Here is a 24,375-nt window from a genome sequence, read left to right as displayed (position 1 = left end):
TGTACTCACATTCTTTTACTCGTGTGCACGCTTGTAGGCATGTACACATTTATGCATGCATGCATGTACATACATGCATACACCTTTACAAATGCAGCTGTGCACACCCATGCACACACATAAATGCACCCTCACATGTGCGTTCACACAGGTGTAACACAAGGACACACTTGTAGGTGCAAATGTGTGCACACATCTGCACGTTCACTGACCTGTGTACACACGTCCACACTCACATGCACACATGCACTTACATGTGTACACAGGCATGCACATGCACACTCACACAACATAGCCACACCTGTGCATGCATGCCTGACACACACACACACTGCCCACTAGGTTCCACAGGCACACATGTTGTAGTTGTTTGTCAGCCTCTCTGGAATGCAGAGGAGGGCGTGCATGTGAGCCAAGGGCTGTGTGGGGAGCCTGTTGAGGCTCAGTCCCCTCCTAGGTCCATTGAGGGGCCGTCTGATTCTGATGGGAGCAGATGAGTGGCAGGGCTTTGTCATCCTGACAGCTGGCACCATGGCCACCGTCAGCTTTTCCCAGACCTCCCATCCTCACTGCTGCCATTGGCCATGGTTTGCACAGCCAAGAGCAGAGGGGCCTAGAACACCTGGGCCGGTGTGTGAACATTTAGATTCAAGGTCTGTTCATCTGTGGTGAGGTTTTTGGTGCCAAAGCAAAAACAGGTAGCTACTTACTCTCTGCATGGGCCTGGGCATGGCCCCTGCCATGTGCCCTCTTCCTCAGAGCAGAGACCTAGCTGCCCGGATCTGTCATCATGCATTGCCCTAGATTCAGCCCCTGGCCTATTTGCTGGGCCAAGTGGTGGGTTGGCGAGCAGCAGTCAGGGCTGCAGGAACAGACACATGTCAACCCTGAGGGCTCCAGGACAGCTCTGTGCCAGAACCTGGCACAGAGAGGTGCCTGCTGTGGGGCTGTCCTCAGTGGGCCCTGCTTCCCCTGCCCTTCCATCCCCACTGCTCTTAGGGGAGCCAGTAGGTTCGGGGCCAGCGGCTGTGGTGACTGCTGTCAACTCCTGAGCTCTCAGGCTCCCCAGGAGCAGTATCCCACACATGTCCATGGTCAGACGGTGGCCTCAGCCCCTCAGGCAGCCCCCTCCCTGAGAGGGAACGGTCCCTGTGTGGCTGGTGGTGCTGCTCATGGCACTCCGCACACCACCCAGTCGGTGAAGCAGGAAAGATGCAAAGCAGCATTCCCAACCGCCACCCCAGTCTTGCTCCTGTGTCTTCACAAGGAGTCATCCAGGCAAGTCAGCTGAGCCCATGGAGGGGACACATCAGCTCGAGCGACCAGGGAGGGCATGAGACATGGGATGCCGGGGTGGGGTCTGTGTGTATCTTGTTCCTGGTGACACCTGGCCCTGCACCCTGGCTGAGGGCTGCTTAGAGCCCACTTGCTGGGCAAGGGGGCAAGGAACTGCTCTCCTGCCCACCGCTGTCCTGAGAGAAGTCCTGGGTATGCCTCCATTGGCCTGCTTGGATCACATGGTGTCCCCAGGGTCCACTCAGCCTCTTTTGGGGTTCCTCCCCAGCCTAGATGTCTGACCAAGAGTCAGCACTGAGTGACCAAGACCCTTGAGCCAAGGAAAGGTAACCCTGGGACAGGCCACGTAAATGGGAGGGACTGTGTGCCAGAGGAAGGGGAAGAAGTGGGGAGAAAAGGGAGACAAGACTGGGAAAGTAACGTGTCCTGCAGTTATAGTGAGAGACAGGCCATGAGCAGCTGCATGCTGACTCTCAGATAGAACTGAGGTGAAGGGTACCCATTGGTTTGTCTTTCTCTGTATGACCTTGAAGATGATTCATTCTCAGGCCAGAGGAGGCAGTGCAAAGGTCCTGAGGCCGGTGTGCACTTGCTGGTGTGTGGAACACGGGGGCTGGAGCTGAGTGGGAGCAGTTGGCCAGGAGCAGGCCAGTGGCATCTGGGGGTGTGCTCTAAGTGGGTAGCTGCCCTTGAGACCTAGAACCAGGCCCCCATATATTAGCAGGATGCTCCCTGCATCGGCATTTCCTGGTGTCAGGAAACTGGGCTGTGGGCAGAGGAAGCCTGGAGTCGCAGCCTTGTATTATGCACAGCCCCTGTCTGTCCTCACTGCGGCACACCAGGTCATGTGAGTCTGGGCCACTTGTTCAGTGGCCGTCGATTGTTGCCATTTAGTTTTTTGGATAAAAATACTTTCTAAGGACTGATTCCCTTATCTTGCAGCCTCTGGACCCCACTTTCCCCTGGGGCTTGACATCTGGCTTCCCCCCAGATGCTGTCTCTTGGGGTTCTCAGCCTTGGGCCTCCCCCAACACTTCCCTGCCTCCTGCCTGAGGGCAGCTTTGCTTCCCTTCATACTCTGATGCCTCCCTCCCTGCAGAGGTCAGACCCACATCTGCTGGCCCAGTTCTACTATGCGGACGAGGAGCTGAACCAGGTGGCAGCCGAGCTGGACAGCCTGGACGGGCGCAAGGACCCGCAGCGGTGCACGCTGCTCGTCAGCCAGTTCCGCTCCTGCCAGGTGAGTGGGTGCAGTGGGGCCTTCACAGGTGAGGCTGAGCTTTCGTTCCCTGCTAGCACTCTGCAAGGACGTCTCAGTGTGGGTCCCAATGAGGTGCTGGGTGTGGTGAGCTGGGGACCTCTTGGTCCACCAGAAACTGAACCTGGAGGCAGGACGGCCTTGAGCAGGACTGTATGGGGAAAGAGCCAGGTTAGATGTAGCTAACTGCACAGGATGCCCTTGGAGAGCACACGGGGTTGGGAGCATCCGGGCCATGAAGTGCCAGGAGGCTCCAGTCAGGGAGCAGCTAGCACGGGAAAGGGGATGGGCCTGCCTGGCCCTGCTCAGAGCTAATGCCTGCTTGCCCCTTGCTACAGAATTCAGAGATGGCCCTTTAAGCAATGCTAAAAATGTCCTCTCAGTTTACTGCGTGGCCTGGAGGCTTTACCAGCACGAGGGGCATGTGGCACAACATAGTTCTGTCCAGTGACAGGGTCTTTCACAAAGTTCCAGAATGTTCTCGGTGTATTCTGCCTACAGGCTGGGAGGTGGGGGCTGGGGGTGTGCTTCCCAGGGCGGCACAGCGGGTGGGGTGCAGGGAAGCAGATTCCCACCCTGAATGTTCAGCCTCAAGTAGTTGGATAAGGACTTAAGTTCTTACAGAATTCTTCACGGGGCAGTAGGAGCAGGTCCTGGCTGGTTCTGAAGGACCAGGAGCGCCCCCCTCCCCAGGGGACTAGGGGGGCCAGGAGGGTCTCCTTTCCCAGGGAGGGCATCCTTCCTGGTGCCCGGAGAACACTGACCGCTGGCACAGGGGAGGCCCTCTCCAGCACCCTGTGTGCTCCCCCTCTGGTGCTATGGCTCCAAGACCTGCTTAGGCCAGTGCACCGGCCTTTGTAGAACCATGTTCTACAGACTGACCAAGTGGGCTGAAAATGAAGCCGAGTGCGTCGGATAGCCTTGACATGCACGGTAAATCACAGAAAGGATGCGGAGTTGAATGTGGGCCAGGCAACTTTTAAGGATCGAGAGACTAGTCACGAAAAGCTAGAGGGGTCCCACACACGTATAGTGCATGAGCATCTTTCATTACTCCCTGCTCTCTAAAGACACCTGCGTCAGGGTCCCCAGACCACCCTGCTTCTTGCTGGGGGACTCCCAGGGCTCAGAGACTCTCAAGGCTGTGGCTGGTCACAGCGACTGGGCACAAAGCAGAACCAGACAAGGGGGAAGCACGTGGGCGAAGCGCAGAGCAAACAGGCACCGGCTTCCAGCGTCCTCTCCCGTGGAGGCGCCAGGACGCACACTGGATGATATGTGGAGGGCTGCCTACCAGGGGCACCAGTTCCAACTTCCAGACCCTGGGAGGAAAGGGCCGTCCACACAACAGGTGAGGCAGAGGGAGCTACTCTTCCCAGCGAGGGTGCCGGGACCCGCCCAACATCCAGGTTCCCGGGCGCCAGCCCAGGGCCACGCTGCGCATAGGCCTTGCAAGGGAGTCAGGCCTGCTGGGGCGCTGCTTTCTGCACAACAGATAATTGTGGTGAGGCATCGTGGGTCCAGGCTCTGTATTCAGGAAAACGGAGTTAGAATTTCTGCCGAGAGGTGTCTTCCTGAACGTACTGTAATTTCATAACAGCTCACCATGGGACCATTTGTTTAACTGGCCAGGCACTGGCCTCCTTGGGTGGCTTGGGATGCCTGCTGCAGTGAACTTCTAAATGCTCAGACATTCAAGTGCGGCAGTGTTTTCATCTCTGAAAGGGGGTATTTTGTCTTTTCTGAGTTTCACAGGCTTCACCTTCTGTCTGACTGCCAGGGTGCTGGCTTGTTTGATGGTTCATCCCTCCACAGTAGTCTCTGGAAGAGGGTCTGCCTCTGCGTGGCGGGGGACAGTGTGGCAGCAGTGAGGCTGGCTCAGAGGTGGTGGGAGGGGCTGAGCAGGCAGAGCCAGTTCCCCACAGGGTGTGGGTGCCCTTGCTGAGCACCCAGAGGACTCAACTTCCCAGCACTGGGGCCGGCGGCCGGTCATGGACAGCTGGAGCCCTCCCCTACCCTCACCCACCGTCTTGTTGCCCGACCCTGGCCCGTGACAAGTCCCTGAGTCTCCTGTCTGGTCAGGCCTCCCCAGTACCGTCATACTGGCAGAGCCTCCAGCTGAGCATAGGGTTTCTTGTGGAGAGCGTGTGGCGGTACCAGCCTGGCCTGGCTCAGCTTCCCAGGGCCGCTGGAAGGCCACTGGAGGTACCTGGGGCCAGCCAGGCACCTGCATGTGCAGGCTCTCGATTGTGTTCAGGTCACCCCTTCTGGCTTGGCTGCAGGGGTGCGTTCAGGGAGCCTGTCCTGGGCTGGGAGACTTCTTGTCCTCAGTGTGGCAGCCTCACCACGTACCGCCTGCTGGAAAGTCTGACTTCTCTCACTAGAGTCCCGGGGCCAGAACGAGCCCAGTGCTCCCTGACCGTCTTCTTGCTCAGCCAGCGGTTGGCGGGGGGTGGGGCTAGTTGTCTGGCTCATGAGGGGACAGGAGGACTGGGCCACATTGTAGAGCTTCCAGGGCACTGGTGGTGTGGAAGCCAGTGGGTTTTCCCCACAGAGTGGCCCTTGGGAGTGGAGGTTGCAGCTACCGGCCACAGAGGCCCAGGTGATCTCAGGTGAACAGGTGAAGGGCAGCCAGCTCTGGGTGGGCACAGGGCTGCAAGCCCCCGAGCCTCCTCAAACCCCCTATGTCCTGCTAGTATTCTTGCCCTTCCACTGACTTCTCGTGCATTGAAGGCCTAGGCAGGCAGTGTAGCCCTGCAATAATTTATCCTTGGCCGTGGTGTCAGCCAGTCCACGCTGGGGTGTGGTATTTGGAACCCTTCCACCCCAGATGGGGCCGTTTAGATAGTCTCCAGCCTAAGGCAGGATGCACGGCAGACATTCAGTAAGCAGCCGTCACCTGTTCCCTTCTTCCAAGAACCATGCTGGGAGCAGCATGGACCCCGGTTTTCCCTGTGGCCCTGTGGAGTTGAGGCCGAGAGGGCTGAGGATCATGCGGCGGTTCAGCTTTGCTGGCCTTATATTATTTAGAAGAGATCCCAGTGAGTCGTTTTCACATAAATGACTTTTCACTTCAGGAAACACATGGATGGGAGCGCCAGTGACCATGCAGGTGGGTTTCGGGGAACATTTGCAAGTGTGTTGCTTTCTTCCTTGCTTCAGAAAACTGTAAAGGACTAAGAAATCATAGCCCAGCAGGATGAAATCAATCCTGCATTGTTGTAATGAACTGACATGTGTCCCCCAAAATCCATGTGTGGAAACCTTCACCCCTGTGCACCTTAGAATGTGACTGGTTTGGAGATGGGGCCTTTACAGGGGTGAGTAAGGTGAAATGAGGTCACTAGGTGGGTCCTGACCCAATCTGGCCTCTGTCCTTGTACGAAGGGACCAGGACACAGACACACACAGCAGGACAAACACGTGAGGATGAGGGGAGGATACGGTTGTCCACGTGCCAAGGAGAGAGGCCTCGGAGGCCCAACCCACACTTTGACCTCAGACTCACGGCCTCCAGGACTGCAGGGGAGCAAGCCACTGGCAGCCGCTGGGCTGTGGTGCTGTTCAGCTTCCCCAGGACACTGGTATGGTCCAGTTGGGATTCCATGCTGCAGGCAGGCTTGGAGCTGCTCTGGGTGGATTCTGTCGTTGGCCTATTTTTTCCTAAATCATACCCTAACTTTTTATACCAAGGGAGTATGATTTTAGGTGCTGCCATGGAGAAAATTAAGCAGCAGAATGTGCTGGTGGGCCTTGTCTCAAGTGTAGCTAGTTAACAGGGTCACAGTGGGCGTCGGTGCACATTGCTGTAGGTCTGTGATGTGATGATTTTCTGTGTCCCATGTGAGGCTGGCCACAGCTGGCGAGGGACACCCCTGACCCTCCCCATGCTGGAAGGCACTGATACCCAGGTGGGCTCTCAGGGGGCAGAAGGGTCCCCAGTGCACCCTGACTGCAGATACTAGCCTCCTGTCTGCTGCGGTCTGCACCTGGCTGTGGGTGTGACCAGATGTCTGCATTTGGCACATCAAGAGCTGTGGCCCAGGAAAGAATGAGGCTGGCAACCTGGACTGCTGACTGGCCTCTTGGTGAAGCAGGGAGGGCTCAGCACAGCAGAGGGTCTCCTTGTGTGGGAGCTTGTTGGAATAGTTGAATTGCTTATTTTCTTATTGACTGTTGAGAGTTTTTTATATATTCTGGACACCAGCCCTTGTAAGATTATGATTTGCAAATATTTTCACCCAATCTGTGTCTTGTCTTTTTATTCTCTTAGTTTTTTGAAGAGCACAAGTTTTAAATTTTTGTGAAGCCCAGTTCATCTATTTTTTCTTTTCCAAGTTGTGCTTTTGGTGCCATATTGAAGAAATATGTCCTAACTAAGGTCATCAGATTTTCTCTCCTGTGTTTTCTTTTAGAAGTTCTATAGTTTTAGGTGTTACATTTAGGTCTGCTATCCATACCAACTTAACTTTAGTGTAACAGTGTGAGGACTGGACCAACATTCTTTTTTTGCAAATGAATTTTCAGTTGTTACAGTATCATGTGTTAGAAAGACTATCCTTTCTCACTAAAAAGACTGGTCTTTCTGTGCTACACTGTTATTGACCTTTATTAAGAACCTGGTGTCCATATGTGTGGGTCTATCCCTGGGCTCTCCATTATGTTTCACTGATCTGTCTTGAGGCCAATACCACACTCTCCTGATTACTGTAGCCTTATAATAAGTCAAAGTCAGACCGCGTCAGATCTACGACTTTGTTCTTCTATTCCAAAGCTGTGGCTGTTGTAAGTTTTTTGCATTTTCATATGAAATTTAAAAACTATCTAGAGGTCTGCAGAAAATCCTGCTGGGATTTTGATTGGAATCACATTGAATCTGTAGATGAATCTGGGGGAGAGGATTCAGTTCTCACCACTGAGCACCCTGTCAGCCCTTGCGGGGGTTTCTGGGTGCCCTCTACCACCCGAGGCACCCACCTCTCCTCACAGCCTGTCTAGTGTCATCAGGAATGGATGTCATACTGCTTTCAAGTGCCAACTCCATGTCTGTTGAGATTATTGTGTGCTTTTCTTCCCTTTTGGTTTGTTGGTATGGTAAATTATATTGCTTGGATTTTCCATTAAGCATTTTCATTATCTCCTGCCCCTCAGCCAGCAGTTGCCCCAGTAACAGCTGATGCAGGAGGAGATGGGAGTAAACCATTGTAAGGCTCTTGGACCACGCACCAAGCGGCCTGGCACCTCTGCAAAGGAGACTTAAGTTGCTCTTACCATATGTTTTACATGGACTCACACTATATTGCCAGTGTTTTTGTTTAAATGGCCCATTTTTTTAAAGGACATTACATAGTAAAATGAAGATCTTGTGTATTTCCCAGGCAGCCGCCCTTCCTGGTGCTCTGTTGTTTGGTGAAGGTCTCTATTTCCATCTGCTGTCATTTTCCTTCCCAGAAGGACTTTCTTTACCATTTCTTGAAATGCAGGTCTGCTGGGCATGAATTCTTTCAGCCTTTCTTAGAATGAAAAAGTATTTTTACCTTCGAAATTGGCAGATACTTTTGCTGCCCTTAGAGCTGTCAGCTGTCGGTGACACCGCCGCCTCAGCGCATTGAGGATGTTGTTCCAGCCTTCTCGCTTGCATGGTTCCTGGTGATAAATTGAATGCCAACCTTTTATTTGTTCCGTGGCTATAACATGTCTTTTTTCTCTTTCTCCTTGTAAGGTTTTCTCTTTTTATTAGTTTTGAAAATCAGTTTGGTTTTGCGTGACTTGACATAGTTATCTTCATGTGTGTTGTGCTTAGGGTTTACTGAACTTCTTGGTCTTGAGTTTATAGTTTGTTAATAAATTTTTTTCCAAATTTGGCCATATTCCTTCAAATATTTTTTCTGTCCCATTCCCCCTCCTTTTGGGTCTTGAATTATAGATGTATTTGGTCTCTGGAAGTTGTCCAACAGCTCACTGGTCTGTTCTGTTATAATCTGTTCTATCATGATGATGATTTTCTCTCTGATTCATTTAGAGTTTCATTCGCTATGTCTCAACTTTATTGTTCCTTTCTTCTGAAATGTCTGATCTGAGGTTAATCCCATCCAACTATTTTGTTTTTTTCATCTTGGATACTGTGATTTTCATCTCTAGATCAGTTTGTGTCCTTTTTATTTCTTCTTTGTCTCCACTTAGCTTCTTGAGCACATGGAGGCCAGTCGCAGCAGCTGCCCCGAGGTCCCCTGGCCGCTCGGCCTGCTGTCTGTCTCGGGTGGGTGGATTCTGACTGGCTGCTTTTTCTTTTCATCATGTCATATTTTCTTAATTCTTTGCAAGCCTGGTAGTTTTTTATTGGATGCCTGATACTGTGAATTTTACCTTGCCGGGAGCCGAATGCTTTTGTATTCCTATAAATGTTTTGAATTTCATTTTATGATGCAGTTTGGTTACTTAGAAATAGTTTGAACCTTTTGGATCCTGTTTTTTATGATGTTGGGCGAGATTGGAGCTGTGTTTGGGCGGGAAGTGAGCATCCTGTGCCGCTGAGGCAGGACGCTTTTAGGTACTCTACCCAATGCCCCATGAGCGAGGCGCTTTCCCGTGATCCGAGCTCTGTAAGGGCTCTGCTCACTGCCTCCCGAAGCTCTTCAGGTGTTCACAGGCATGTGGTAACCAGTTCCCCGCCGAGTACTTGGGGGCCTTTCCCAGATCTCCAGGGTTGCCTCTCTGGGTTCTGGCTGCCTTGGTTTTCCTGGCCTCCTGGCTGGGAGTTGGCTGGGTGCCACCGAGTTCCCTCTCCGGGCCCTGGCCTACGGGGAGCCAGGGCTGTCATCCTCACCTGGGTTGTCTCTCTTCTCCCAGGGGCCCTTTGTTGCCAGTGATGTGCAGTGTCTCGAGAACCATTGTCTTACTTTTTCCGCTTTCCCATTACTGCTGTTATTGTTTGCAGGGGTAAATTTGTCTCCTTTAACTCCATCTGGCCTGTAATCAGAAGTCCCAGCAAATGTTCACGGAGGTACATTTGTGCTCTAGGCACAGGGAGCCATCAGTGAATAAGAAGGACCCTGTCCTCACCCTCAGGCAGCCGAGGTTCCAGCAGGCCAGACAGGAGGGGAGTGGGTCCCAGCACTGCTGCGAAGAGGTCACACAGCTGTGGGTGAGCCCTGCCACCATGCCAAGTTCAGGTCCTTGGCTCCTAATACTTGCTGACATTTGCACCATTGGAACAGCTATTATTTGTTCATTAGTTTGTTGAATCATGAGAAAGTGGCCTTCCCTCCCAGAAAACCATGTAAGAACTCACAGTGGTACTACTTGATATTGGTCGAATTTTATTTTTATTTTTTGTGTGTAGAGGCTCAATATTTTCCTTACAGAGCAGAATTTCCTTCAGAGTTTAGTGCACTGACTCTTCGCATTGGGTCGTACTTCCCACTCATGCTGATTTTTTTATCTTTCCTAAGAAAAGTGAAACTCCAGTCTCAGAGGGCAGAAGGGAGGATGCTGAGGTTTAAAATCAGCGAGGGTGAGAGTGTCGGTGCGATCTTCCTGGAAATCAGTTCGGCAGATTGACTTCAGAGCCTGTAAATAAGGTTTACACTTGACTTTGTAATTCCACTTTTGGAATTGAGTGGATCCTAGGGAAATAACTCAAAATTCGGGGTGTGGTGCACCACAGTGGTGATGGCAGCATTATTCATGGTGGAGAATCAGAAACGACATGAAATGTCCAGCAGAGGAGGCAGCGGGTTAATAGGACGGTCCCCGGGCTGGAATCTTGTGTTGCTCTGTCCCAGGATGATCTCAACTCTGATGGAAACCCGGCCCCGGAGGCCAAGAAGGAAAAGGGAATGTACCCAACCTGGAGTTTTCTCCCCAAGGACTTTCTCCCTGCTTATGTACTTTCCACTGTTTCCATTTTCTTGTGATGAATGTGCATTTATCTTTAACAAATTAAATTAAAAAACTAAGCTTTCAACATTCCTGTAATTCTACAGAATGAATGGCAGATATTTAAAGAACAGGACAATTGTAAGGAAAGAATGGAATGTGATTTAAGATGCAATAAAACAAGTACATTCCTCTCATGTATACATTTTAAACATGAAAGAATTGAGTAAAATAACTTTAAAGAGTCTTTAAAACAAAAGTTACCATGTATTGAGGCTTGCTGTGGGCCAGAGCAGAGCCAAGCATTTACAAACTAGCTCACACGGTGCTTCTAGCAGCCTGGGGGTCATGGTCTCCCTTTCATACGCAGCCCAGTGGATCAGAGAAGTTAAGCGGCCTCCCCAGGTTACCCAGCCAGAGTCAGGGTCTCTGGTGGGAGGAGCCCAGTGCTGGTACCTCTTTCCTGCAGCTGACTTACTATTGCTGTGGTTGAAGGGTTGGTTCCAGGGGATGCAGGAGGGGATGATGCCTGGAGGAGGGGCAGGGGGGCCCATGTGCTCGCCTGCTCACTCTGCAGGAGTTCTGAGGCTGCCTGGGTGCTCCGCTTCTGGAAGTCTGCTTGCCCCTGGCTCCTGCAGTCGCCCTTACTCACACGGGACGGGCCTCGGAGTCCACTCTGTGGGCAGGTTGAGGCTGCTTTTCCGTACTGTCCCTGTGGTCCCTGAGCGGTCTTGCCTCACTGTGTTGAGAACAAACCCAGAATGACACAGGCTTGTAACAGTAATAAAAGCAAACAGCAAGTTGGTAGAGAAAATCAACTTTTTGTTTGTATCTGTCAAGCTTTGTGTGTCTGTCCGCCTAGCAATTCCATATGTGGAGCTCTATCCTGAGACATTCATGTACCAATGTTCAGACAGGGAGAAGCTCAGATCAGCCACTGCGAGTGCAACCGCAGGGAGCTTGGATGTGGGTCAGCAGGCGGGGCAGGGCATGCGGTCCAGCCCAGGGTGGGGGGTGGGAGGTGCTGTCCAGCCCAGGGGGGTAAGGTGTGCGGTCAGAGGTCACAAAGGGCAAGTCCTGTGGGAGAGCAGAGCTCCCTGGGCATCACTAAGTGAGCAGAGGATACGGCAGGGCGGTGAGCAGGGGCCAGAGCTCCTGGTAAGTCTACATGAGGAGCCCTGCGAGGGTACAGGAGGCAGGGCTTTCAGCCTTACCCACACACGTCTGGAGCGTTTGTGCCTTTTGTAGGGCTTGTCCCTCAGGCACCATGTGTGACCGTATTGCTTTCAGTCTTGAGGAGCAAGAAAATGCCTCGTGTGTTCTCTGCATCTTCTGAGCGGTACCTGACAGCCACCCTCGAGAGCTGTGTTTTAGCGCACTTTCCATGTTTCTGTTTCAGGACAACGTGTTAAACGTGATTAACCAGATCATGGATGTGTGCATTCCCCAGGACCGAGCCCCACGGGATTTTTGTGTCAAGTTCCCTGAGGAGATCCGACACGACAACCTGGCCGGCCAGCTGTGGTTTGGCGCCGAGGTAGCGGACAGTTGCCTGGGTCTGGGTCGCGGTCTGGGCGCTATTCAGCCGCTTCTCTCTGACCTCACCTGTGTGCCCCTGCACATCCAAAGACTCAGTGTGTCCCCCCCGAGGGCCCCACCCCCCACAGGTTGTGGATGGCACCATTCTGAGCCCGTTAGGCCATATGCCCCCCAAACTACACTAGCAAATATAGATACGTGATATCTATTAGATTCTCAGACCCCCAGACATTAAGACCTGAAGTTGGTTCTTAATTGAAATAATACTATTAGGAGAGCACTTCCTCTCCCCCCAACAGGAATGTTCGTTCTGGCCCCAGGGCCACACGGGTGCCACCACCCGCCCCGCAGGCCCTGGTGTCCATCCCCCAGCAAGGACACCATGAGCTGGTGGGCTTCCTGAGCCCCCCGAGCCCCACCTCGGCTGTGCTCTTGGGACATGAGGGTTGTGAGGCTCTCAGCCTGATGTTGTGCCCCCATTTCACCCCCCACACCTGCTCCTCAGGACTGCCTGGGGGGCATCCTCTCCACAGCCCTGGTTGGAGTTGGGGGGCCCCATGCTTCCTGCCTCTCCTCCCAGACTTGGTGTTTGCATCTGCAAAGTGGGTCCCTGGGCAGGGGCAGCTGTGGCACCATGACATGATGCAGGTCCAGTTCCTGCTGGGGCACATGGGCACTCAGGGTGCAGGGTCCCACTGCTGGCCATCTCCTTGCCCCCATCCAAGGGGGGGCTGGGAAATGAGCAACCCTTCCCCTCTGTCCCCCAGGAAACTACTTCTAGCCCCCTTCTCTGGCTGTGAGCTGCTTGCCAGTCACGGCCCAAACCTGGTGAAACAGCTGGCCTCAGGTGGCTGGGGAGCCCCACATCACCACAGTCCCCAGTGGGGATGGCGTGTGCCACCCCTCATCCAGGAAGCAGGCCTGAGGAGCACCCCATGTTATGGGCATGAGGGACAAGCCTGGGGGACCCATGCACTCCTTGCATGCCCTGGAACTGCCTCCCAGAGCTGGGGCGGGTGTGGGTGGACTTGTGGGCATGGAGGGTCCCCCTTACCACCCAGGAGCAGGACTCTCATGCTGATGAATCTCCGTTTCAGGGGATGGGCAGGGTTCCCTAAGCAGTGACTGTGGACACGGGGTGACTTTACTTCCTGGAAGGCTTGGCAGTCTCAGGGACTGCCGACCCCACGTGCTGTGTGCCTGGAGTACGAAGGTGGCATCTGATGGGCTCTTGGGCTCCCCGCCTTCATGTGGGCTGTGCAGGGAGGTGACAGGAATTCCATGACCTGGGGTCCCTGCATGGAGTCCCCAAGCCTGAGGTCTCAGTTGGGCTCCCCCTCTCTGTCTTGGGGTCTGTGTGAGGACTACATAGAGCCCCCGAGCCACGATTGTTCTGGATCTCAGAAACCTGGAGGGAGCAGGCATGTGTCCTTAAGATGCCTGCCCCAGAGAGAGAAGACATGGTGGGGTGGGGCTCCCTGGAGAGCAGAGCTGGGGGAGGGAGCTCAGGGATGGTGCTCATGCCAGAGCATGGTCCCGGGTCTGCCTTCTGCCTTCCTGTGCCGTGTCTGACTGGCTTTGGGGATCCCCTCCTCTCATGGGGGTGGGGCCTTGCCAAGGTTGGTGAGATGTGTTCCAGTCCCTGCTCTCTGCAGTGCTGGGGATGAGCGGCCAGATGTGTGTGTGGAGCAGAGCATGGGGAGGGGGCAGATGAGCCCATGCCTGGGGAACATCATGGTCTGGGGATGTCAGGTTCCATGGGGACCATGACGCTTGGGGTTGCCAGGCTCCATAAGGACGTCAGGCTTGGAGGACCTCAGGCCCAGGGACCAGCTGTGATGCCCACATCTGTGAACTGTCCGCCTACCTGCCTCCCTTGACCGGCACTCTGATGTCCGCAGTGCCTGGCCGCCGGCTCCATCATCATGAACCGCGAGCTGGAGAGCATGGCCATGCGCCCACTGGCCAAGGAGCTGACCCGCAGCCTGGAGGATGTGCGGGGCGCCCTCCGCGACCAGGCACTGCGGGATCTGAGCACCTACACGGAGAAGATGCGGGAGGCACTGAGGCACTTCGACGTCCTGTTTGCCGAGTTCGAGCTGAGGTGACCCTGGGGCCCCACGTGTGCTCTGGGCTCTGAGGCCTTTGGCCTTTGCTGTCAGCCTGGGGGCACTTCTGCAGAGGCAGAGCCACAGCAGTTCAAGGGCCAGTGGTGTGGCTAACCCCTGGGGGACTAGAGGCAGGCGCCAGGGTAGTCGGACCCGGGAAGCTGTGCAGGGAGGGGTACAAGCAGCGGTGACCCAGGGATGAAGGAGATGTTTCTACCACCCCCACTCACCCCACGGGGGCCCCAGCTCCGCTTCTCGAAGCAGCTGTTACTTGGGGGGGCCCGCTGGGCCACCCCAGCTGTGTGGGATGAGGTGACATCCTCCCCAGGTTAGAGCAGTCGGCGTGGATCACGCAGCCACCTCACTTGCTGTCACACTCTGTGCCTGCCCCTCCGCCCCACTGCTCATCTGATGCTGCCCCTTCAAGAGGCAGAGCCTGCCCACCCCTGTGCTGTTCAGACCCTCCACCCACAGCCGCCACTCGCCAGCTGCCCCTCCAGCCTGAACTGCTGAGGACAGAGGCAGGCCCAGGGACCTGTACAGAAAGGGCCTCACTGTGGCTCAGGCTGGGGTGGGCAGGCACCCTGTGGGCTTGCAGACATGGGGATGCCAATGGTAGGCTAGAAAAGCAGAACCCGTAGTCCACTTCCCCAATGGTCCTGTTAGTAAAAATTGCCCATCTTGTGACCTGCTGAGCTCTTGTCTTTAGGACATGGTACTGTAGACAGTTGTATTTTATTTCCTCTGTCTCTTTTTCTGTCTTCCCCAGATTTGTAAATAAGCTTTCATAAAGAGAAAAAATTGGAGTTAGTGATATAGAGGAAAGAAAAGTACCCCCACCTGGGAAGTGGCTGGACACATGTCCCTGTCTCCCATCCAGTCAGCAGAGATGCTAGGGCCCCGTCCCTTGCCATGGGCCCGCAGAGGCGGGCAGCACTGGCTCCAGGGCAGGCAGGGCAGATGGGCAGGGCTGTGGGGCCTGAGGAGGCCACGGGCTAGGCGTGCCCCTGAGAGGAGCTCTGACTATAGTGGGAATGGTAATGCTGGGCATTGTGTGTTTATGAAGCTAATGTGCTTTTTCCATTTGAGATACCCCACTTTTCGCAGAGACGCACGGGTGGCCCTGGGCAGCCCTCACTTGCCTCGCTGTCTTTGCAGCTACGTGTCGGCCATGGTGCCTGTGAAGTCCCCCAGGGAGTACTACGTGCAGCAGGAAGTCATCGTGCTATTCTGTGAGACAGTGGAGAGGTGAGGCCACCCCTGACCAGCTGAACCCTCTCTACACTGGGTGAGGCAGTGCTGGGAGCAGGGGTGGCCAGGGGACCTGCCTCTTCTGGGGATGCCTGAGGCAGGAAAACACCAGCCCCCACCCCACGAGGCACCCTTCCTCCACCATCCACTGTAGGAAATCACAGAGGCTTCACTCCCCAGCCCCTCTGACCCTTTTCTCTAGGTCAAGAGGGTGGATCTTGCAGGTGAAGCTCACCAGATAGAGGAAGAGACCTTGTGATTGTTATTTTTAAAAGACAGATTATTCAGTGTGTATGCATTGAGAGATATTGCAAATCACCAAAAAACAGGATGACAGAAAGCACCCTTTATCTGGACCCAGCATGATGCCAGCAGGTCGCTCACAGAGTGTCCAGAGCCGTGTGTACAAGCTGGGGCGTGAAGATGCACCCAGGAGAGCACTGCCAGCCCCTCAGGAAAGTACTGGTTGTCTGGCGAGGCTTCTGCTCCGTGCTCACTGGCCACCTGATGTGTCTCCATTTCCTGGTCGGCCTGGGACTGATTAACTTCTGCGTTTTGTTTGCTGGACATCTCAGCGAGCACAGCTGTCCCGCACTCCCTGCTTCCTCTGTCCTGGAGGCAGGGTACAGGGAGGGCGAGCACAAGCCCCCTCTGCCTGGGCCTTCCAGAGCAGGGCACAGCAGTGGTTGATGGCAGCGGCCTTTTGCGTGTGGGAAGCTGAGGGTGGCACGTGTTGCCCTCCTGACTGGCCATGGCCCCGTGGCTGAGCACAGGTGTGGGTGAGGGTTGAGCTGGCTGCCTCCCTGGCCCCTGGCTGACTTGCCCCTTCTCACTCTCTCCCTCGGCCAGGGCCTTGGGCTTCGGATACCTGACCCAGGACATGATTGATGACTATGAGCCGGCTCTCATGTTCACCATACCCCGGTTGGCCATCGTGTGGTGAGTGTTCCTCCCGCCTGGGACAGTCATTTTGCAGAAAACGTGGCAAGATTGTCAAGTCTGGAGGTGGGTGTTGATAGGTGGCACTTGTGCCCCCGACGGGTGGCTGTTCAGCCTCCCCAGAGCAGCCACCACGCAGCCCTGCTGTCGTCCCTCTGCAGACGAGGAGCCAGGTGTTCCGAGTGCCCCCCATTCACCCTGTGGGTGATGGCGGGATCCCCCAAACAGTACGAGATGACCGGATACCCAGCACCTGCTACTGGAAAGGTGAGATCAACACTCACGTACAGTTGCAGCCCAGGGCAAGAGGGCTGCCCTCCACGCAGGGCCAAGTGGGGTGCCCACGGGAGCAGTGTGCTTGGCTGTACAGTAAGGAGGGTGGGCTGCCCCTGGGTCCCGCAGGGGAGATGGGCGCGTTGGAGACAGCCCGTGGCTGGCAGGCAGGTGAAACCGGTTAGGTGAGGACCAGGAGGGTGCAGCTGGTCTGGCTGACAGGGGCATGCCTGAGGTGGGCCTTTCACTGAGTGGGGTGCATATCTGGCCAGAGCAGAGAGCTCAGGGTTAGACCTTTGGGGTCTTGCAAGCTCAAAGATGTCAGGGTGGCACGCAGGGTTAGACTGTAAGTACACGGAGGCAGGAAGCACTTGGTCACCTGCCGTTAGGGCCAAGGTCAGAGCCTAGGCTCAGCCACGCCCCATCTCCTAGGCAAGGATTGGCCTTCCCTCCGCCAGGCGAGGGAGCCTGGCTGCGTCGGGGCAGGAGCCCTCCCCAGATGCCTGGGGCCTGCAGCCTGGGGGACCTGTGGGCTGCAGTCACGGATGGCACAGAGCACAGGACAGGAGTACTCAGGACGGGCTGGTTGTGGATGTGGACATCGTGAAGTGTCCTGGGAGTGTGTGGAGTGGACACACAGGCTGGGACTGGTCCAGCACAGACTGTGGAGAGGCCCCACAGAGGCTGCAGGAAAACCGGCTGAGGATGAATACAGGACCCCCTCCCTTGGAAGATGGGGGCACTGTGGTGGGTGTGGTGGGGGGCAGTGGGGTGCAGTAGATGGGGCCGGCTTCTGGGACAACTGCATGGAGCCGGGCACGTCAGGCTCTGCATGAGGGGGGCAGTCCAGAAGCGTCTGCCTCTGCCCCGAGGCCAGGGGCCTACGTGTCCAAGAGGCCGGTGTTGGGGAAGGTGGGGCGGTGGGCTGGGCTGAGAGGGGCCGGCCACAGCAGCACTGACCCCTGCCTGGCTCCTCCCTGCCTCACTGTATCCCCGGAGCGGCCTGCCCTGGGAGGTCTCGAGGGTGGGCTTCGGAGGGTTCCAGGCCCATTCCTTTAGTGTCCTCTCCACCCGAGGAGCTAGCTTTGTCCTAAGTTTGCAAATTTAGGGAAAATTGGGGTGGGTCATATCACACCGAGGGTCTGAGACCCTCCCTTCACCTGACAGAGGAGGTGGCGGGGGACAGATGTCCCCAGGGCCCAGCTGAGGTGACCTGGGCTAAAGGGCCCTTGGATGGGGGCCACACGATTCATTACATCGTTTTCTTTCCAGGCAAATGCCTCTCTACAGCCAACTCATCTTGAAGAAAATGATGAGCATTTTTGGTCCTTTGTTTAAAAGACAAAATAGTAAAGGCTTTGTTCAGGGCAGGCCTGGGCCAGGGGTCTGTAAGCCTTCCTGCGAGAGCCGAGCTCACCCTGCTCCTCTGTGGGATGCAGTTGGGAGGCGGAAGACCTGCCCTGGCCGGGCTTCTCTCCAGAGCTCCATGGCAGGCGCCCTGTGGCTGGCCGGTCAGCCTGAGTCTGGATGTGGCCAGGCCCATGTGACTCGGCAGCTTTCCTCGGGATAGCCCTGAAGTGCAAGGGGTGGCCGTTTGGGTGCTCGCTGCCCTGCCTGCATCACCTGCCCCCGCCGTCCCTGGGCAGGTGCTCAGCAAGCACCAGGGTGGGCCAGGCAGTGCCTGAGTCTCAGGGTGTGGGGGACTCACACCATCCTAGAGGGAAGCTGTTCTGAACCTCACGGGATGCCTGGGGGCTCTCGTAGGCAGTTTAAAATAAAGGCACACATGAGACAGACTGAGCGCAATGTTCCAGATCTTCACACTCAAGGCTGGGTCTGCTCAGTCTTACCAGCCTCCCCATGACGGTCAGCACGGGGCCTGGGTCCGGGTGGCTGCAGGACAGTGGTCTCAGCCTTTCTGACCTTAGTGAGTTGTCCTCCCAAGGCCACTTGTCCTGGGCTGGTGTCACTGTGCCGTTTGCAGACTCACCGCTGCCCCGCCAGCATCTGAACTTTGGCTCTTCCGTCCCCTTGTCTCGGGAAGGCTAGCAAGTGCCTGTGGGCAGAGCCTTTGCCCCTGCGGTTCCCTCCTGATGGCGGCACACGGGTCCCCTTGGGCTCAGGCTGGAAGGAGGGAGGCCTACAGACGGCACTGTGGGATCCCTGAGGATGTGAGGAAGGCGGGGCCTGCAGCGGCCGTGAAGAGGCAGTGGGAGCAGAGCCAGAACCCAGAGTTGGCCCCAGAGCGGCTCGGCTGGTGCAGGAGGCAGCTGCACGCAGCCAGCTGGCCAGCCTCCCTCAGAAGCAGGTCTTGGATTCGTGCCAGGCTGTGCTCAGGATCCTCCAGCCTTCTGGAAGGAGCAGTAGAGCTCAGTAGCTGTTTCCAGAGCTGCCCATCAGTGTCACCCACTGGGTCCCTGCAGGACCCCTGCCCAGGCCTGGCTGCCCACGGCTCCCTCTTCCCTCATTTGTCCACAGCAGCCACTCTGGGCCAGACAGGGTGGGTCCCGGGACCTGCTCCTTCCTGTATGCACCCACCGGGCATGTGTTGAGCACCTGCTGTGTACTTGGCCCTGTGCTTGTCCCCAGGGACCCCATGACGCCCACAAGGGAGGTGTGCAGGTAGGTAAGACAAGCAGTTGCTGTGGAATGTTCCAGATGCTTGGGGGGAAAATGGGGCTAGGTGCAGGAACCTCTGGGGTGTGCAAGACCAGAGGATGAAGGAGAGGCTCCCCAGGGCCCTGCAGCAAAACTTCTGAAGCAGAGGGGGTACCCAGGACTGTGGCATGGGGTACATTCTGGGCAGGCAGGCAGCGTGTGTAGAGGGACCGAGGCTGGGCTGAAAGCCCAGGGAATCCCTGTGCTTGTGTGGGAGTGAAGACCCCTTAGCCTGCGTTTCTTGCCTAGTAAGATCGTGTCTTTGTGACATGGGTGACCTGGGCCCCCAGGTGACACACGGGGTGCTTAGAACAGAGGATCTGGGGCCTGTCTGCTGCTCCACGCACCCCCAGGAGCTCCAGACCCTTTCCAACTGGTAAATACAATAATATAAAACAGTCGTGTGACATTAAGGGTGCTATGCCAGGCCCTGTGCTGGCGGGCAGTGGTGCCCTCCCAGGTGGCATTACCAGCCCATCACAGGTGAGGAGACAGGCTGTGGGACTGGACAGTGCAGAGCATACCACATGACTCACCCACTATGGGGCAGTTTGTCAACCCTTAATCTCCACTGTCCCCTCCACCCCCTGTAATCACCCCTCTCCAGCCCCAAGCACCCATGAATCTGTTTCTGTAGATCTTCTATTCGGAGTATTTCATGTAAATGGGATTTGTGTTATTTTCACAAATCCTTCACCAGCTATAAGCACCACGGGGCAGAATGCTGACCCCTTCAATTGCTCACAAGTCATTAGTTCAGCACAGTGAACTTTTGCAGAATTTTGTTGTATTGATCTGAGCGGTCACAAGAGTGTTTACAAAGATTTTTACTGGCATATTACTCTTAATCATCAAAATCTGGGGTAGGGGTGGATATCCAGAATTAAGGGATTGTTTAAAAACACTATGCCAGCCATTTAAATGTTGGAGAAGAATCCTAAATGCTATGGAAAACATTCCTAGTGTACTGAATACAAAAGATTGCTTCCAGAAGGTATGTCTCCACTTCACAAAATTTCTTAACATGATAGGTAAAACTTTTGTAAACAGGTATCAAAGCAATAAATGTTAATTTTTTATTATAAAATATACATAACATAAAACTTACCATTTTAGCCCTTTTTGAATGGACATCAGTGGCACTGAGTGCAGTTATATTGCTGTGCAGCTGTTCCCACAATCCCTCTGCAGAACCTTCCATCATTCTAAGCTGATACTCTGTCCCCATTTAACACCAATGTCCCATTCTTCACTCCCCCAGCCCTTGGGAACCACCATTCTACTCTCTTTGAATTTGACTATTCTAGGTCTTTCATGTAAGTGGAATCATACAATTTTGTCATTTTCTATCTGGCTTAATTCATGTAACATGTTTTCAAGATTCATTGATGTTGTAACATGTAGCAGAATTTCCTCCCTTTTTAAGGCTAACATTCCATTGTGTGTAATTAAATGTTATTTTAAAGAAGAGATTTATAATAACATTCAAAAGAATAGAGTACCTAGGAATAAATTTAACCAAAGAGGTGAAAGACCTGTACACTGAAAACTACAAGCATTCCTGAAAAAATTAAAGACCTAAATAAATGAAAAAACATCCCACGGGTAGATTGAAATACTACCCAAAGTGAATTACAGATTCAATACATTCACTGTCAAAACTCCACTGGGAAGAAAAAAACAAAAAAAAAAAAGAAAAAGAAAAAGAAAAAGAAAAAAAGAAGAACAAAACAAAACAAAACAAAACAAAAAAACTCCACTGGCTTTCTTTTGCAGAAATGGAGGAGATGACCCTCAAATTTATATGGAGATGCAGTGGACCTTGATGAGCCAAAAACAGTACTGAAAAACAAAACTGAGGACTCATACATCCTGATTTCAGAATGTACTGCAGTGCTATGGTGATCAAGTGTGGTACTATCATAAGGACAGACCAGTGGAATAAAATAAAGAGGCCAGAAATAAACCCAAATACCTATAGCCAGTTGCTTTTTAACAGGGTGCCAAGACAGGTCAATGAGGAAGGAACAGTCTCTTTTGCAAATGATGCTGGGACAACTAGAACCACATGTGGAAGAATGAAGTTGGACCTTGTGATGATTAATTTTGTGTGTCTGCCAGATATTTGGTCAGACACCTGTTTGGATGTTGCTGTTAGGCATTTTAAGGATGAGATTAACATTTAGATCAGCAGACTCTGAGTAATGTAGTTTGCTGTCCATAACATGGGTGGGTCTTATCTGATCAGTGGAAGGCTTATGAGAAAACAGACTGAGGTCCCCACGGAAGAGGGAATTCTACCTCCAGACTGTGTTTGGACTCAAGCTACAGTATCAACTCCTCCCGGGGTCTCCGGCATGCTGGCCTGCTCTGCAGATTTTAAACTTGCCAGCTCCACAGTCATGTGAGCCAGTTCCTTAAAATAAGTACCTCCTTCCTCTGCAGACAGGTAGGTAGATGTGCGCACACGCACACTTCCCCTGGGTTGTTTCTCTGGAGAACAGGAGGTAGTCTTCATCTTCTCAGACTTGGCAATGGCTTCTTAGATTCGACACCAAAAGTATGAGCAACAAGTGAAAAATAGATAAATTGGACTCTTCAAAACTAAAACTTTTGTGCATCCAGGACATTACGAAGAGAGTGAGAAGAGAACCTAAAGAATGGGAGCGGGTGCCCTGGCTTTCTCCTCCCTGTTGGGCGTACTCCCACCTGCTCACCTGGGCCAGGCCCCTCACTGTGCACTCAGCAAACTGCCACCTCCACCCCATCTATGCTGAGGTTCCCCAGGGTCCAGCCACCTGCCTGCCAGGCTCAGCTGTGGGCTGCCTTGCCCCCCTTTGGCCATGGCATGAAGAGGGCCTCTGAGCCCTGTGGCAGCACAGTGCCAGGACCCCCAGTCCTCTCAGGCAGTAGGCATGGGTGGCAGCTGCATGGGACCCAGCTGCCTCCTTTGATGGCTCCTTCCCAGGCCCTCTCACTTCCCCCAGGCACTCTGCATCAGTGCCTGCACCAGTAAGACACAGCAAATGTTTGCTGAGCCCCTGCTAGGTTGTGAAGACCAGCCTCGCCCTTGCCCTCAGGGGCTCCTGGTCATGGGGACACAGACAACATGTGTGTCCCATGGGCCTTCTCTCTGCCCCATCCTGGGTGGTCAGTGGCACTTCCCAGAGCTGCTGAGCAGGAGGGCTCGCTGGCACAGAGCACATGCTTCCCTGAGTGCCCCAGCATGCCGAGCGCCACTGGATTCTGGGACAAAGCTGGGCAAAGTCCTCAGGTCCCCTGACCTCCCACGAGGTTGGCATGGCAGCCTTGGAGGTCTGTGCCTAGAGCCCTCCTAATTAACGGATTCTTTTCTGAGACTCCAGACAAGCCACGGCCAACCACGGATACAGTGCTCACAGCACTGATGGGGCGGCTGGTGACCTTCCCAGGACCCAGGAGAGGGGCCACCGTACCTCCCTGCCTGGCTCCCTTCACTGCTTTCTGAAAGAAGAGATTGCCAGGAAGGGATTATCCACGGAGAAGGGGTTCACTAAACCTACCCCTTTCTGCCCACTTTCACTCTGCCTTTGTGCTGAGACCACCGGATCTATCCACAAAATTAAGTTTCCATCTGGGGAAATTGTGCCCCAAACACTATTAATTTAACCAGAACCATCAGCTCATGAATGATGTCTAGAGCAGACAGGACAGGACAGAAGCCTCTGCCCTTCTCCCTCATGCTGGATGCAGGCCCTTGTCGTAACCCCAACCCTCCTGCCTAGGGACCCTCAGCTACAGCTTGTGGCCTGGCCTCCCTGGGAGGCTGTGTAGCCCATGTTTTTTCCTGTGACTTTTGAAGCTTTTTGCACAAGAAACCCAACCTTTTAAAGGGAAGAATAACCCCTTCATTCAGTTTTACCAGTTTTTCCCATTGACGGTGGAGGCGTTCTTGAACTAATGGACTCTGAGTTGGATGTGGTGAGCAGACCCCAGGTCCCCATTCACTTGCAGAGACATGCAGGCAGCTCTCTGTTTCCACAGACAAACCCTCAAGGGCCTCATCTTTGCTCTGAGGGGAAGCAAGGGGACAGGTGGACATTCGCTGGGCACCCAAGGTGTGCTCAGATGGGGGTCCCAGGAGAGACACCCAGGGAAGGTCCCCTGGAAGGGTGTGCGCTCAGAGAGGCAGGTCTGGATGTGGGTGATGGTGCGTGCCTGGAGCTGGGCAAGGCTGTGTGCTGTGTGTGGTGAGATTGCCACGGGTGAATGTCGTGCTGCCTGTGGAACGGGAGATGGTCTGGAGGTGACATCTAAGCAGAGTCAGATGGGCCCAGGGCCCCAATCCAATGGAAGGAGTGCGCTCAAGGCACAGGGATGCTCCAGAGAGAGGGTCTGTCCTGCCTGGGGGTGGCAGGAGGCTGCCTCCCATCTTGAAGGATGATGGAGGGAGGGCCAGACCTCTGGGAGGGAAAGGCGGGTTTGGGGCAGCCCGGGCAAAGCCAGGAGAGCCATGAGCACATGGCTTGTGAGGGCCCCGGGATTCTGGAGTGGGCTGGGCAGGGAGGGGTGGCACTGGCTTGTCACAGTCTGCTGTGGCTCGGGGAACCAGGAGAGACAGTGGTCAGCGTGTTAGACTCGGGCAGCACCTGGACTTCAGGGAGTGGACAGGGACCTGTGTGGATGGCTCTGAGAGAACCGTGGGAGGCTGGGAGGGCAGCCTGGAGGGCACATGCATGAGAAGTCCCCCTCTTGTGCAGGGTGTCCCTGACACCCCCAGCGCCAGAGGCTCGGGGTCACCAGCGGGCAGGACACAGTTCTCACCTCTGACATCTCTCCCACTTTGGGATTTGCAGCTCTAGTTCTCACCATCCTTCACATTTGTGTTTAAACAAACCCAAATCTAGTTTTTCCATTTTCAAGGACGTAGATTTTAGTAGCAAATCATGATGCTGGTTTATCTGACTGCAGCAGGGATGTGTGCAGATACTTTTTTATGATTATTTTAAGCTCCCTCAAATGAGTGCAAGCTGATCAAGTTTGAAGATGGTGACGTCTGAGTCTGAGTAACAGTTCTCACTGTCTTAAGATTTGATCACAAGGGACAAAGCACGCGTGAGTGCTGAGCTTCACGGGGCGCAAGGTCCCTGGGCGTGGTCTGGGGTCGCCCAGGCAGCCACGGAGCCTGATGCCACG

The 24,375-nt window shown here is 54.4% G+C and overlaps 1 protein-coding gene across 12 annotated transcripts in view; it reads left to right on the top strand.

Annotated features, from left to right (window-relative positions):
• ZFYVE28 (zinc finger FYVE-type containing 28) overlaps positions 1–24,375 on the top strand; it is a 102,833-nt gene that overhangs the window by 36,351 nt on the left and 42,107 nt on the right. For 2 of the 12 annotated variants that reach the window (XM_036992042.2, XM_036992033.2), the window contains exons 2-6: positions 2,396–2,536; positions 11,832–11,969; positions 13,873–14,075; positions 15,238–15,327; positions 16,180–16,269. In XM_036992042.2, the coding sequence (XP_036847937.1) occupies positions 2,396–2,536; positions 11,832–11,969; positions 13,873–14,075; positions 15,238–15,327; positions 16,180–16,269 (662 nt within the window). The other 10 variants (XR_005054155.2, XR_005054161.2, XR_012131875.1 and 7 more) reach the window with 10 other exon arrangements.

This window comes from Manis javanica, chromosome 5, assembly GCF_040802235.1.
Source record: "Manis javanica isolate MJ-LG chromosome 5, MJ_LKY, whole genome shotgun sequence".
Taxonomy (NCBI): domain Eukaryota; kingdom Metazoa; phylum Chordata; class Mammalia; order Pholidota; family Manidae; genus Manis; species Manis javanica.
The sequence above is the reverse complement of the archived record's forward strand: the minus strand, read 5'-3'. Positions and strand labels throughout refer to the sequence as shown.